General features: G+C 45.4%; 1 protein-coding gene across 8 annotated transcripts in view; it reads right to left on the minus strand.

The window, feature by feature from the left end:
• RBFOX1 (RNA binding fox-1 homolog 1) overlaps window positions 1-16257 on the minus strand; it is a 1434482-nt gene that overhangs the window by 172758 nt on the left and 1245467 nt on the right. For 7 of the 8 annotated variants that reach the window (XM_041748018.1, XM_041748022.1, XM_041748015.1 and 4 more), the window contains one exon: window positions 3776-4018. In XM_041748018.1, coding sequence (XP_041603952.1) covers window positions 3776-4018 — 243 coding nt within the window. Of the gene's footprint in view, window positions 1-3775; window positions 4019-10826; window positions 10878-16257 lie in introns of those variants that run through there. The other variant, XM_041748019.1, reaches the window with a different exon arrangement.

A 16257-nucleotide genomic window follows, 5' to 3' on the forward strand; every position in this document is an offset into this window, starting at 1 on the left:
TAATAAAGCTGTAAAAAAAAAATAGAATATTGCTTCTCCTTTCCTAGACTACGTGCTCTGGGTATACATCCCTAGTCACCTTCTCTCCTAAATCATCAATCCCTGTCCCTCCACCTACTCCCATGGGTGCCTTCTGCTTGGCATAAAATAGGAACCCAAATCCCTTCTTGTGCAAACTGCTTCCTCTGGACTCTTATGCTCCTCGGTCACTATCTTTTCTCTCTCTCTTGACTGCAAGTGTTTATGATGGCAGTAGTGCATCCAACCGCAATCATTCCCACTTGTGTCTCAAGTCCTGGCCCCCTGGTATCTCTCCCCAACAGTCTAGGTGTACTGCCTTCTCCCTGTCTCCAGTGATGCCCGCTTTGATAATGTCTTCTGGGGTTACACCTGTCAGGCTGCCCTGACAACACTCTTCCCGTTCAACCTCCAGTCTGGAGATTCCATTCACGTCTCACTCAGCAGCTCCTTGCCTTCCAAACCTTGCCCGCATGTGAGTTTTTCAGCAATCTGCCTCCCCTTCTCTCCATTCCCTATGCTTGGCAAATCTATTCAAGCCTCTCCATACAAATGGCTTACCCTTCGCTCTGACCAGTTTCTGGCTGTTTAATACCTTTAGTGAGAAGATCCAGAGCACATTGTCAAAGACTCTGATGGAACTTGCCCCTGGTCTCTACATTTGGATATGGGGCTCCTCAGTGGCTCCAGGGCTCTCAGCCTTAGCCACTGAACAGATACAACACCGTGCAAACCCTGGAGAGAGAGTGGTTCCCCGGTCTTGTCTACATGGGACTAATCCAAGAGTCTTTCTCTATGCATCTGGCATGATATCAGGAGCCTGAATTTGCAGGGACCATCACACAAAACTAGAGAATGGAGGTGAATGAGAGGAAGAAGAGCCAGAGATGGATCCTGTTGGAACCTGACATGCGTATTCTGCACACCAAGCTGTGTCTAAAGTCAGCCCTCCTTTGAGACTGTTGTAGAAGCTGATACATTTACTGTTGAATTTTCTATTACTAGCAGCAACCAGAAGACTATGAAATGTATATCCCCTCAACTATGGTGTTGAGGCACATCCCTCAGCAAGTTTTTCTTCCATCATCGAAATACACTAAAGCCTTAAAAATCCATGCACGGGAGCTTATCACATTACAATAATAACAGAACACATACCCTATATTCTCTTGCAGACCAAAAATCTCTCTAAGAAAATAAAGCATATCTGCTCACCGTTTCATGGCATCGCAGAGCCTTGGGTACCACGGACACCCAACACCCTGTTTAAATTTGTGTTGATCTCTAAAGAGTTGTTGTTGTTGTTGTTTTGTGAGAGAAGAATGTTGAGCATCACAACTGGATTAAGATTTCCTTTTAGGTATGCATCATTAACCCTTCCTTTTAAAATTTCATTTTATAACTCTTCCAGCTTAAACTTTTTCAATGGCTCCCTCTTGTTCCTAATGTGGAATTCCACCCACTTACCAGACCCACGAGGCCTGCAGGATATGATCCCTCATCATTGTTCCCATTCCATCCTTTGCCACTGTACCCCCGGACCTTCTTCATGTGCCTCAGACATATTACTGGACTCTCTTTAGTTCTTTGAACAATCCCAGATCTTTTCAACCTTGGGACCTTGACCTTGGTATTCCTTCTGCCTAGAAAGTTTATCTTGTCATCTTAAATATCATCTTCTTAAAGAAAGAGTCCCAGACTATTCATCTGCAGGCAGTACCCCCGCACTTCTTAATCCTCCACGGTGTCTGCCTTTTCCTTGAGAGCATGTATCACAGTTTGTGTTCATACAGCTGTTTGATTGACACATGTTCACTCTCTGACTCTCAAACTAAGTCATAAGAGGGAAAGGATCATTTCTGTTCAGTTCAGCCACGTCGCCTAGAATAAGTCCTGGCCACAGCAGATGCTTAAAAATATGCATGAATAAATGAATCTTCCACAGCAGGTCAATAGAAATGGCACATACTGAGGCTTAAGAGATAAAGTCTGACTAGATATTATTATATATCATTTTCAGTCCTAAAGTAACCTTCTGAAGCCCTACCAACATTGACTGTCACAAAATGACCAAAACCAACCTTGTAGGTTAACACAGCCAATAACAGACAACTGGTAGACCAGCAAACCCGTTTAATAGACTTGTCCCCAAGTCTGAACAGCCAGATATAAATAGGCAGGAGCAACACTACTCACAAAACTCAGAGGTGGAAACAACCCAAATGTCCGTCAGTGAATAGATGGACAAATAAGTGGCATAGCCATGTGATGGAATAGTATTCAGTCATAAAAAGGAACTAAGTAGTGATACATGCTACAGTGTGAAGAAACCCTGAAAACATTGTGTTAAGTGAAGGAAGCCAGCTGCAAAAGGTTATCCCATTTTAAAGAAATATCTAGAATGGGCAAATCCATACAGATAGAAAGTGCATTTGTAGGAATGGGAAGTGTTTCTGTAATGGGTATGGGGTTTCCTTTTGGGGCTATGAAAATGTTCTCGAACTAGAGATGGTGATGGTTGCATTGAACTGTGAATCTTCTCAATCCTACTGAGTTATATACATTAAAATAATGGTCGAAATGGCAAATTCCATATCATATAGATATTTTGCCATAATAAAAAAAAAGGGGAGATAGGCAATAGACCATGTTAGAATGTCTGTTATTTTTTAAAAATCTCCAAACTGGACCTCGAAATGAAGTACCAGGTAGCAAAGCAGTAAATGGTTACTTTGAGGTCCCAGAAATAATCTCCTGCTGCAAACCGTGAAATTCCTTCACAAATACTGGTTTTTTGGAGGCCTGGGGGCAGGAGGAAGAGGCACGAGTGCTTTCTACTGCAAAATGTTCTAGACTAGAGGCTTGGTGTACCCAGACATCTAAAGAATTCCACAGAACAAGGCGTCTCAAATTAACATATACATCTTGTGGTGTGCATGGTTATTTCAGGCCACACAGACAAGCAAGTGTTTAATTTTAATAATTATTTTTGTTTAGGCTTGCCTTTGATTAATAGCCAACAATGCCAGTTTTTAATTTATGGTGGTGATAAAATATTTCTTTTTCATTTGTTTGCTTGTTTTTAATCCACTGAAAGCATTTACATGCAATGAAATAGACCCTTTTCGGTGCACAAAGTAGTATAAACAGCCACCATCAAAATACAGAACATTCCGTGACCCTGTAAAATTCTCTGGTGCTGCCCCTTTGCAGCCCAGGCTTTGCTCACCCTATGGCTCCCTCAAAACACAGAACAGCACAGGTAAATCTCAAAGGAATGAAGAAAGCTGGAGAAGCTGAAGAGGACAAGCGTTGGGCTGGGGAGGAGCTACAAAGGGGCATGGGGTTTCCTTCTGGAGGATGGAAATATTCCAAAATTAGATGATGTCCTTGGGTTACACAAGTCTGCAAGTCTATTAGAAATCAGTGAATTGTACACCAAAAAAAAAAAAAAAAAAAAGGTGAATTTCTGGTATACAAATTACACCTCCACAAAGCTGTCAAAATCACATCATGTATGATTCTATCGAGAGAGGACACCCTTCCAGAGAAGGCAGGGCAACAGCAAGAGCATTTAGTTGAAAGCTTCCCTTTTTGGAATAAAGGCGGCTGGGGAGAGATGTGTGGATTTAAGCAGGTAACGGGGCAGAGGCCTCTAGGCAGGTGGACTTTGTGGGCTTGGGGGCTGCCAGGCCCCAGGAGCCCTGTGGGGTGGGGTGCACCCCGCGGCCACCCACCTGGGCCCACACCCACTTACTGTGGCGGTGCCGGACACGGTCTGCGCGCTGGTGTCCGCGGCGCTCTGCTCCGAGTGTGTCTGGGCGGGAGGGTACAGGTTTAACGTGTGCTCGGGGACGGTGGTCTGGCCCGTGTACTCCGGAGCGGGGTGGGGGTGAGGGGCCGTGTACTCCGCGGGGATGCCGTTCTGGGGGGGTGCAAACTGGGCCGACGCGTAAGGCTGAGCCATTGTGTCCGGGGCAGCTGCTGCTTCTTGATTACCCTAAAAAGGAAAAAAATCAAAAGGGGGATAGGGGGAGAGAGAAAGAGAGAGCATGAGAACCCTGTGAGCCGACCCCTTCCCCAGGGCCCGAGGATGAGCGCTCCCCCGATGCTGTGCAGGTGGCACAGGTGCACAGGTGTGCAGGTGCACAGGTGCACAGGTGCCCCCACTGTGCCAGGAGCCCTACTGGGATGCATCCCACTCCATCCTCAGCAGCCCCCAGGGGGAATGTATTTGTGCCGCGTGGATACAGGCATAACCCATTGCGCAGATGCAGAAACCGAGGCTCAGGAAGGGGCCTCACTTTCCCCCCAAGCCTTCCAGCCCCATAGCCAAAGACTGGGAGGGCCTGCGCTCTGCCCGATTAGATTTCTCTGGCAGATTCTCCATATTTCATTCCCATTTTGGAACATGTGAGCATGTAGTTGTCTCCAGTGACAGCAGAGCCTTGATTTGATACTTAAAATGCCAAGAGAGATTAAATTGAACGTGTGTGTTCTTGAGAGGAGAGACAATTCATCTAAGCATTTGAATTTAATCAAAGTTTTATGTGACTTGGCTCACATAATAGGATGGGGGGGTCCCTTTAATGGTCACAGTGTGTGTGTGTGTGTGTGTGTGTGTGTGTGTGTAAATGTTCCCAGCGCCAATAATGAAGCAGCCAATGGAAATTCAAGACCTAATTTGGACAAAGATGGCACTCTGTGATTCTGTGTTCACCATTTTAAGTATCGTTACAAAATGCTGGCCTTAACCTCATTAGTCAATGCCTCCCCTTGCCCCCTGCCTTATTATTATTTTTTTTATAAGCACAGAGTATTATGTAACAATTCACCCTTCCAGTCTAGGCAACCTAGGCAAAACATGCAGTGTGATCATTACAGTCAAGTCAAAGGAATTAAAAAAAAAAAAAGCAAAAAAAAAAAAAAAAAAAACCCAACCCTGAATTCAAATGCTTCCATTTCAGGAAACATCCATCTCTCTCTATTCCCCCATCTGTACCCTCCTAACTCTACTACCCTGCACACACACACACACACACACACACACGCACACATGCAAAGTGCACCAGAAACTGTAACCCAGAGGTCCAAATTTTTCATGGTCTCAAGAAATGAGATTTTGCACAGATTGAGAGAGAGAGAGAGAGAGAGAGAGAGAGAGAGAGAAGCATAGCAATTAAGCACACCAAATAGCTGCCTCTCCCATTGTCTGTGGTCAATTAGATGTGACTTCAGCCCTCATAGAATGATACCAGGGCAAAAAAATGTCAGAAAAGCTCACGTCTCCTTGGTCCCCGCCACCAACATTCGAGAGCCTCTCCAGCTAAAGCAACCTGAGTGCAGCAACAACATTATGACAGAGAAGGGACCAAAAAAATAAAAAAATAAAATAAAGTTTATTCTTGGAGCCGCGCGCTCAGCGCTTGTGCATTTGTTTAGAAGGGCCCTTAATTAGAATGTTAAAGATGACACTTTGAAGAGAACTAAGCTTAGGATAAGTTTAAAACATTTTACAAGTGAAAACATTCCCATCACGCCCTTTCCTCCCCCAGACGAATGTCTCCAAATGTCTGTGCCATTGGAAGCAGAAATGCACAGCCATTGCTTGCTTTCTGTCTAACATCTTTTCCTCGCGTTTGGGGCTGTGCAGAGTCTGTGCGTGGCTGGATCCCTGCCCATGGGAGGTGAACCCTGACCATCCTCGGGAAGCCCCAGGGGACACTCACTGCCATTGCTGCTTCGTGTGTATTGGTCTTTTCTTCAAGAGTAACACCTGGTTTCCTTCTAGGGGACACTTCCACTCTCAGCCCACAGAGTGAAGATGGGGCCAGGCCCTGTCTCAGGTGACCTCCAGACACAGTCACATGACCCTGGCTAATCAGAGGGTTCCATGGTCACAGTCCCGGGGACATGGGCTCATGCCCATCCACCTAAGCCAGTTAGTGAGTTAACCTCCAGTTATGCCAAGGAGGCTTAATCCTGGAGCTTCCCTGGAGCTTAGGGGAGAAGCCCTGTTTCCTCTGGGATTGGCAGCTGTAAAAATAATGCAGCCCTGGAGCTGCCAGCAACTGCCACTTGAAAGGGACCCACCTAGGGCACAAGCCAACCCAGAGGGAAACAGAGCCCAGAAATTGAGAAACAGGTCAACTGAGTCCCAGTGACATCATGTGAGGCCTTGGATCCAGCATTACCTGCAGTTAATAGCACCACCTTTTGTTTTCCTTATAGGACTCAGTAAATGCCTCATTTTGCGTAAGATAGTTTTTTCTGTTACTTACAACCAAAAGAGTCTGGACCAGTAAGAACAAAAACATCCTCTCCCGTCTATCAGCCGACTAGCAGCCTCTCTTCTCCAGGGCTGCTCAAGGAACATATCCCTCCGTGCACAAATTCCACGTGGGGCCACTTCTTTCTGGCTGATGGGAAGCCCCAGAAGCTTTGGGACCCTGAGAACCCTCCAGAGGGAAATTCATTGTGTCAGATTCTACCTCTGCCCAAAGGTCTGTTTCAGTAGCCCCCACCTTTGATCTGGAGTATCTTTGAATTAAAAGCCAGCCTTGTGAAAACTCCAGGTGTGGCCCCATAGGGGAGCGTGAAATGATCCCATAAGCATCAACGGAGAGATGGTCACACAGAGAAACAGCTTTCCTTCCTCTACCTCCAGCAGAAGGCACTTTTATGGGGATACACAGGCCCATGTGGCCTTTCCACACAGCAGAACAATCTCAGGAAGAGTGACCTGTCCCCCATAGGGATTTCTGTTAGAATGTGGGCTCTCTGCATCACAAGGAGAGAGGCCTGCCCTCAGGAAGCCAACAGTCACTCTGTACTCTCAACACCCATCACGTCTAGCCATTCACTGCCTCTCTGCCTCAAAAACCCTCTCCACTTCCTAGTCTTGATTGTCCTTTCAGGTCCCAGGCCAAGTCTGCCAGCAAGCCTTCCTTGACTCTAGGCCCACTCTGTGTCCTCTATGCTCCATCATAGCCTGTGGCCACATGTCACATAACTCCTAGCACTGCCACTGCCTGCTTATTTATCTGGGAGAGTCCTCACGGCTGGGGACTGTGTCACGTTCTCCGTTCCATTTCCAGTGTCCTGCGACATGCTAGCTGCAAAGTGGGCATTTACAAGTACTTGCTAAATGAATGCATACCTGAATAACAAACTCTGTGCTCTGAGAAGCTTAACCTCACAACAGGACATAGGGGGGTTGGCAAGTGACCCATGGGGCAAATCTGGTCCACTGGTTGTTTATAAATAAAGTTTTATTGAGACACAGCCATGCTCATTGTGCTATAATGACATATTTGAGCAGTTGTGAGAGACCCACAAAACCTAAACTTTTTAACCATTTTGCAGAAAAAGTATTTTAATCAAGGTGGCAAAGTTATCACTAAATATGGAGACGTCATGTAAGAAGCCACCAGTGTGTAAATAGTTTGGGCAGGAAATAAAGTTGGCAGTAGTTGCATTCTTCCCTAAACCAAGGAGGGAAGCTCAGCCGAACTTGCGGATGGGCAGTGTCGGGGATGGTGCCCAATGGAGGGGCCAAAGTCTTCTTCGGGTTGTATGTGCTTTCCATCTCTGCACCTGTGCGCTGTAAGCAACGCATGCACACACACAGGCTTTAGACCCAACACAGTGGGCTGCTGAGGGGAGGATCCATGACAGCCTCAGGCTTGCAAGCTCATGTGAGAGGGATGCCTTCTTCTCACCAGTGCTCAGAAGGCACACTGAGTGATGCGGCCTTCTTCTCAGGCCTGAAAGGTGCCAGGCATTGTGCTGGGGGCTTTGCTACAGTACTTCGTATACAAGGTGACTGCTTCCCTGGGGATATCTGACAATGTGGGTAGACACTTTTGGTTGTTACTAGTGGGGTGAAGGGTTGCTGCGAATATCTAGCAGGGAGAGGCCAAGGATGGTGCTAAACAGGCTACAGTGCGTGGACAGTGCCCACCACACAGGATTACCTATCCCCAAACGTTGGTAGGGCCAAGACCTAGGATCCCCACTATGCATGCATTGGCTTTTCATCCCATGTTGCTTTGCTGCAGTCCAGAACTAGGAAATGATTGTGCAAAATCACAGCAACAGGTAGCTCTTAGGGAAGCCAGGAGCTGAACTGACACCCAGGCGTCTCTCATCTGGCAAGACTATCACCTGGTGGAAAGGTCTGTTCCCATTTTGAAGTAAAGAAACCTCTCTCAGTTGTGCACACACCATGGCCTCAAGACCCGCTACCCATGTGGTGGTGTGTTACACCCTACCGGGGAGGGGTTCAGGTGCTGGGGTACTTGATGCAGAAATACCAGTGTTCCATTAGCCAGACTAGCCCTTGGTACGTGTTAGAGCAGAAGCCTGGAAAACCTGTGCCACCTCAAGCCCAGGGCCTAGCTTCACAAGGTTCTGAGGCTGTCCTAGGAAAGGCAAGGGCCAACTGGGGACAAACCACCAACCTCTACCAAACTTGGGCCATTTTGGCAAACTCAGGGCACCAAGCTCTAGGGATTGTGTCCATGGTCACCAAGGAGCCCACAGGTACATTCAGGTCCGTGGGGCTCTGGATGGCACTTCTGCTCCCAAAGTCCTCAAACAGATGTTAGTGGGACCCCCCACAGCTACTTATTAACACTGACAGCCGTTCCAGAGAGACCCTAATTAATATTCCCAACATTTGCACTTTGGGCTAATTACAGCTAATATTTAATTAAGATCATTGTACTTCCTATAGAATTATTTTTCACCCTCAAATGGTTTCAGAGATGTCTTTGTTTCCTCCCTAGTGATGTTTCTGGATTCTTAGCTTGGCCCAAGGATATTTTCTGGAAAAATATATCTGCATTAAGGGCACCTTTGGGACTCCAGGTCAGGGCAGATCTTGGGCACGTGCACAGGCTCCTGGTTGAGAGCTGAAGCCAACTTCACGTAGGTGACAGTGACAGACAAAAATTATTTGGAGCATTCTGGCTAGACATTCCCTCATTTGTAGAAGCTGCCTTCTTGCTTCTACTCCAATGCCAAACCCCCACCTTTCCCTAAATAAGTGGGATGATCACAGGGATTCTGATATCTACTGAGTCAGGGTGCTTGTGGGTGTCCCGAGGTGGTGAGGAGGGTGTTTCTGCTTTGCACAGAACCCCCACATCACTGAGCAAGTGCTGCAAGAGATCTGCAGACCTAACTTCAGATGTTCAGTGCCCGGACTTTCCTGGGTTGCTGATAAATACACAAAAGATTTTTTTTTTTTTTTCAAAATGCAGAGATCTTATGCTTTCACGTCCACTCTTGCTGCTGCAGAACTGGATAGAGACTTGAAATAGAGAACAGTTATTAGGAATGTAGAGGAAACTTCCTTGTCCTCATACCACAAGCCTCAATCAGAGGAGTACCTCAACATTGGCAAGATGATGTGGGACCCCATGATTACCCGAGACACCCCAATGGTAGCTCAGACTCCGGTTACCGACAGCAAGAGGATTATTAAAATGCAACCAAGTCTGAGTCACCAAAGGAAAAAAAATGCCATTTCAATTTAAATATTTTACTGAAGCATGAAATAGCCAGGATATTATTGCTATTTTAAGACAAACACCGTAATCTGACTATTAGCATAGCGTGCTGGCTCTACCGCATGCAGACGTTCGGAGAGGCAGTCTTCCAACACGGGACGATCGCTTCGGACACTGAAACAGCCTGCACCTTCCGTTTCCTCTCCTAGGTGGGCTCAGGAGACAGAGCCCGAGAGACGACGAGAGGGCCCCCCCACTCCTACCCAGCCAGGCATCTCCCTTCTCTCTCAATCCATTGCCCCAAGTGGTTTATTCAATAAAGTAGTTTTTTAAGAAAGTAATAAGAGAACAAAGGGTGGCAGCCCATCAGACTGTGCAAAACACTTTGGCCCCAAACCTAATGAAAACCACATTTCAACTGAGAAATAGTCTTTACGTGGCAAAGCACGAAGCGGGGATGTTCTTTTCCACGGAACCCCAGACTTTTCACGGGAGGGGGCAAGCGCCTCTCAGAGCTGCCAGGGTGGACTTTCAAATAACGAAGCCTTTTTTTCCCCCCTGTGTACGTGAGTGTGTTTCCCCAGCTTTCGTAGTCCAACTTCTTGAATCATCATCTGTCCCCCTTCTGCTGCTGGAATTGATTTGTCCCCTGTCCGTGTCTGGCCCCGAAAACCCCTTCCGGCCTAAACGCAGTCCTTGTAATGAAGCCATGCCCAGGGATTGTCTGGCCCTGATACACCTGGGGTTCTGTCCACATGGCCCCCCCAAAACACAAAAGCAGCCTCTCGTGGGGAGGCAGGGACCTCCCCCAACAGGGACCCCTGGAGGACAACCTCCCTTCTTGGGTTGCCTGCAATTTTCTATCTTGCTGACTGCTTGACTTGAGTTTTGTAGCGTGGTCTGTTCTACTTCTCTGGCAAGAAATTGCGCATATTCAGAGAAAGGCTCCAGTGCCTGAGTGGAAAGAGCTAAGCTGTATCGTGCCCCCGGAGGCACAGAGACAAAGAAGAAAATGCAAAATTACACCATTAACCTGCTGGTTCCGAGACCAGCTCAGTGAGACACATCAAGCAGAAAGCACACGCGCGCGCGCACACCCAGACACGCGCACACACACACACATGCACACACACTTGGCTGAAACCCTCTCCTCCCCCCGCTCCCACCCCACCCCACAGATTCAAGGAGCAGAGTACACGGATCGCAGAGAGCACCAGAGCCTTAACGCGAGGAAAGGCTTCAGCTTCATTCAAATCACAATTTCGCGTGTAATATAAAAATCGGGAAAAATACCTGCTGCACCATCCTGCTTCCTTGCTCCTCCATAAACTTAGCAGCTGCTCTAGCCCCACACCACAGAGCATCTGCCCAAAGCGAGCCTCAGTTACGAGCGAGGGTGTGCGCTCGGTGCAACGTGTGGATGTCGAGGGAGGGGAGCTGAGGCCGCCTGGCTGACCTCCCCCTCAACATCTGACTGCTCCCAAAACCAACCCCAGATGGGACTCTTTCCGCCAGCGAGGCCTGGCCCATCAATCACGGCTCGCCCCTCCTCTGGCTCCTGTTCTCAGTTTCAGGGTGCACACTGAGCAGATGATTATATAGAGGAGGTAGGAAACACCACACACACACACACACACACACACACACACACACACACACAGCGCTCGCCTACATTAATAGCTGTTTAAAAAACATTAGAAATGCTATCCTATGCATTGCCTGGAGCTGGAATTTATCATTACTAAACTAAATATATGGTATGCAAAGTTATGAAATCCACCGGGGAGCTTGCTTACTATCCTGTTTTGTTTTGTATTTTTAAGATGGGGTGGGGGTGCCGAGGGTAGCAGGGGAAGAGATGGAGGCAGGATGAAGAAAGAGCTCAGAGACAGCGGTATGGGGATGGGGAAATTTAAAGAGATGCCCTGAGAACACAGGGGATGAATTTATAATGACGCTGCATCGTTAATTGGTAAATGTAATCTTAAAACACCCTAACTGGCAATGGTTTGGAAGATTTGGAAGCCCGGCTCCTTTGCAGACTAGCTGTGTGACCTCAGGTAAGTAGATGTGATGCTCTGGGCTCAGTTTCGGCTTCTGTTTAGTAGGGATCATGAGGAGCGACTTCACAGCGTGATTGCGAGGATGAAAATAAAAATCAGAACAAAACACACACACACACACACAGGGCTTGGCTTATAGTACGCGTTGTATAAACAGATTCATTCATCACATTCAGTCACACGATGGGCAAAACTTAAGACCACCTTTGTCCCTGTGGACTGTGTAGTCAAGACAGGCAGCAGGCTCTCAAGAAAGGAACTCACAGATGATCTCAAAATCGCAGTGGTGATCAATGCCATTAAGGACAAGTGCAGGGGTCTTGCTTTCTCCTTTTCTTGAACTTTTCCTCCTCTTAGCTCATTTTTCCCTTCTCTTTCAAACGAGCAACAACAAAACCGCGTACAAAAAACTCCCCAGTGATTTCAATGCCAAATGCTGCATCAATGCCAAATGCTGCCTCTTTATTTAAAGCTACAAATACTTTGTTCTTTCTTTATTATTAAAACTACAACAACCAGAGTGAAATGTCAAAACAATTTCAGTTTTTATTTGGCCATGTCTTTCTTGCTCGCCGGGGGAAGAGTTTCAAGAGTCCCATCCACCCCTTCCAGTGGACAGCTGCTTATCACCGAGACGCCTTGCTAAGAAGAGGAGAGATCTCGCTACACTGGAGGGAATGGATGGGGTTTCTGAAGTGATTAAACGTGTAATTAAATTGTATAACAGAGGAGGGGGTGAGGGCGGGAGAGGCTGCCTAGAAGAATTCAACCTTCCTGCTGGTCTGTCACTAGTTCAGGTAGCCCCTGGGTGATTTTTTTTTTTTTTTTAATTCCCAGCTCCCCAGGGTTGGAAAGAAAATCTGGATCAACAGTATTTGTGCCATCCTTCCATTTCCATTTCTAATCACACTCCTGGGAAACATCTAATGCAGAATTAAAATAAGCAGCCCATGTAGGTTCCTTACAGGGACGAGTCGGGCCCATCTCAGAGCTGTGTAACCACAGAGGATCAGGCCCTTTCCTCTCCCAAAGCTCACTGTGCTCACAGATAACTCCAAAGCCAAGCTTCTGTCCTTCAACCCGGGAAAGGGGGATGAGATCAAGGCAGATAAATTCCCTGGTGAAGTATGTTCTGGAGAGTGATGGAGAAAATATTCAAAACAAAAACCCCAACCAACAAACCACCAGATAGACACAAGCATTTTAGGGGATGATAATTAGGGAGATGCAATAGGACACTGGTCCTTGGCCAGTGGACCATCGGAGTCACTTGGGGGTATTCTTATTAAAAAAAAAAAAAAAGACCTTGGGACTCCACCCCAGACCCACTGCCTTCGAATCTCCGAGGGTGGGATGCAGGCGTGGGCATTAGAGCTACCAGGTCATTCTACCACACAGTCCTGGGGGAAAGTGTTCTGCGTTTTTCAAATTATAGGTGTGATCCCTTGGGCTATAAAATCCATGTAGGGAATTATCAAGCCAACATTCTTTAAATGAAATAAACTATCCCACGCTGGGAAAGAATGGAATGGAATAAAATGGTAAGAGTTAGTATTGTTTCATGAAACTTTTATGTGGGTGAATTGGGTTGCAATGTAAAATCTTTTATGGAATGCAGTAAAATACGTAAAATTAAAAACACTACGCTAGTAATTTCCAACGTTCATTACCATTTAACCTTTTACTAGTACTGTGGCTATCGAGTCAAAGTCAAATGTTCAGAAGTCAGGAGTATAATGGTAGGATTATGGGCAAGTCATTCAACCTTCATGTGCCTCCATTTCCTTATTTATAAACAATAATACATATTCTTCTTCTCAATGAGGCTCTTGGAATACTTTAGGGAGAAAATCTATAGAATGTGTTTTTTAATCTACAAAGTCCCATGAGTACATTTTCTCTTGTGGGGGATGCAGTCCTTCTTGTCCAGCAGTGTACTGTCTGGAGCACACATGGAAAGGTATGTCAGGTTCTCACCCACTAGGCACTTGCTGCTGTGCTACGCACTCTAATCCTCACAACCAGCCCCTTAAGATAGACACTATGTTCCCTTTTAAAGATAAGACAACTGAGGCTGGAAACAAGTGAAGAAGTATTTCCTACTATGGGATTTAATAAATTAAGTAGCAGAACCAAAACTTGAACCTAATCTGGTCTTAATGAAGAATTAACTCCTGCCACTGAATCCATACAAAACTAAAGATGGAGATGATGATGATGATTGTGATGGTGGTGATGGTGATGATAAAGAAGATAGAGATGATGATTATAATGATAAGAAAAGTTTTCTTGAGCACTATGTACCAGTCACTGTTCTAAGGACTGAGGATGTAAAACTCAACAAAGGATCTTTGTCTCCATTGCCTCTTCTAACAAGAACCCAATACTTTTATTGGGTTTTCCCCCCTCTAAGGGAGGTGGAGTTACTTCCTCATATTCACATAACTGGGAAGTTCTGGTTAGCCCAATCCGTCAGACTCCTAAGCCCTATTTTCTAAAGTAGGTGGAGATGTGTTCGAATCTGACCTCAATTAGGTAACATACAAACTTTGGTTTCCCTAAGTACATCACCTTACAGACCAGCACATCTTGAACAAAGAACTCTGAGATTGCTCCGAGGCCATAACTCACAAAAACAAATAAACAACAAAGATAACAAGGGTCCATGTCACAGATTCAAGTGAAAGCAATTTGTTTTATTTCACTTCTGCGGCCTCAACAGGGAAGCAAGAGAGAGAGGCCAGAAGCCATTGTTCTGTGGCTGACAAACACCAGCCCCAGAAATACAAACCAGCCGAGTGGGTGGCAGGCTTGCAATGACGAGGTGTCATGTTTGCAAAATGTTCCTGATTTTCCATTTGGAGTCACAGAAGGCAATGTAGAGGTTGTTTTTCTCAACTCCTTAAAAGTTAGCGACAATCAAATATTTATGGCACTTAGTGCAAGGCAGGGGCCTTGATATGGTTGCTCATGAGGTGATATTTTAAAGGGAAATGTGCTCGTCTCTTAAAAAATTAGCAGCCTCTGGAGCAAGTGAAGATCCCAACCAACAGCACTGAGCACTGAAAAAGATAGATTTTCTCATCTTTCTCACCATTGCCCCAGGTTCACAGAGGACCTTGACTTGTCCTTTCAGACCCTTGTCAAAGTTTTGACATTTGGTGTATTTTGATTTTGACATTATATATATTTTTATATTGTACATTTTTTAAGGTCTGTCTCCAAGTAGACTATAAGCTCAATGAGGACAGGAACCTTATCTGTTTTTCTCATCACTATTGTCTCAAGCATTTCAAACAGTGGAATGCACATGTACACATTCAACAGTTTTGTTGAGTGAAAAATGAATTCCCAAGCTAGTCCCTTTATCCTTACTGGTACTAAGACATGCTCTGACTCACCCGGCACTTCAGGGCACTGAAAAACCAGGTCAACCCATTAAATGTTGCTTCTGCACTATTTTAAAAAAAATTCTCCACTGGGATATCCCAACATCGTACCGAAAGACTTCTTGTCGGAAGGTCGTGCAACATAGGGATTCACCTGTGTGTGAATTAGCTGTGAATGGCTTATTATTATTTCCAATCATTAATAAAAAGTAATAGCCAGAGCAGCTGGTATTCACTGAGGTCCTTCTGAGCATCAGACAATGTTAGTCTCTTTATATATACTATTTAACTCCATCTTGACAGGTGGTATATTTTCAATAAACTTGTTTTTTATCACACCCAGTTCACAGATAAGAAAGCACAAGGTCTTGAAGTTAGGACATGGTAGACGTAGATCTCAAATTCAGATCTTCTTCCAAAACTGAGGTACTTTAAAATATGCTATGATTGACCTCTGTGTTGGCTAAGATGAAGGATGGTACTTGTAAGGGCTAAGGTGGGACTATTCAATCACAAAATATTTTCTGGAAAATCGCTCAAGTATTCTAGCCCAAGTGAGAGGCTACCAGAAAGGCATGGAATCTTTGTTCCGGTTGTCCCAAGATTCAGAATCCAAGGGAGTATTAATAGGGTTAATTATGATAATGGTGATTATAACATGATTAATAACACTAACATAATTAGAAGGGCTCATAACATGTACTTGCCACTGCCCTAAATGTTCTATAAATGTAATCCCTCAATGCAACCCACAGTCCCATGGTGTAGTACAATCATTATCTTTATTTTATAGATGGGTGGCTTTGAAAGATTAAGCAAATAATCTGAGGTCACTCCAATAGTGCATGATGAAAAACTCCTGTTTGTACCAATCCAATTCTGAACTCAAAGCAGGAAGTTGAAAAAAAATAGAGGAAATGCCTATGTACCCTTTACTCAGTTTCCCCAATGGTAAGGTCTTGCATAACATAATACACTGTCAAACTTGGGAAATTGACATTGTATGATCACCACTCCACACTGCTGCAAACATAATGAGAAGTTAGGGCAGTATAAGTCTAGGTGCTGTGAGTACCTTGTTATCAATACCATGGCAAAGTTGCCACTGTCATCTACCCTTGAGTGACAGCTGGAGCTGCCTACCCCTATCACAAATATAGTGACACGGACAGAAGGGCAGATGAACAAGTAGAAAATTGACCAAGCAAATAAATATTAGCAAAAGCTGTTTTCATAAGGGAATGAACAGACAAATGCATTTTAAATTATAAT

The sequence above is a fragment of the Vulpes lagopus genome, chromosome 3 (genome assembly GCF_018345385.1).
Source record: "Vulpes lagopus strain Blue_001 chromosome 3, ASM1834538v1, whole genome shotgun sequence".
Classification (NCBI taxonomy): Eukaryota; Metazoa; Chordata; class Mammalia; order Carnivora; family Canidae; genus Vulpes; species Vulpes lagopus.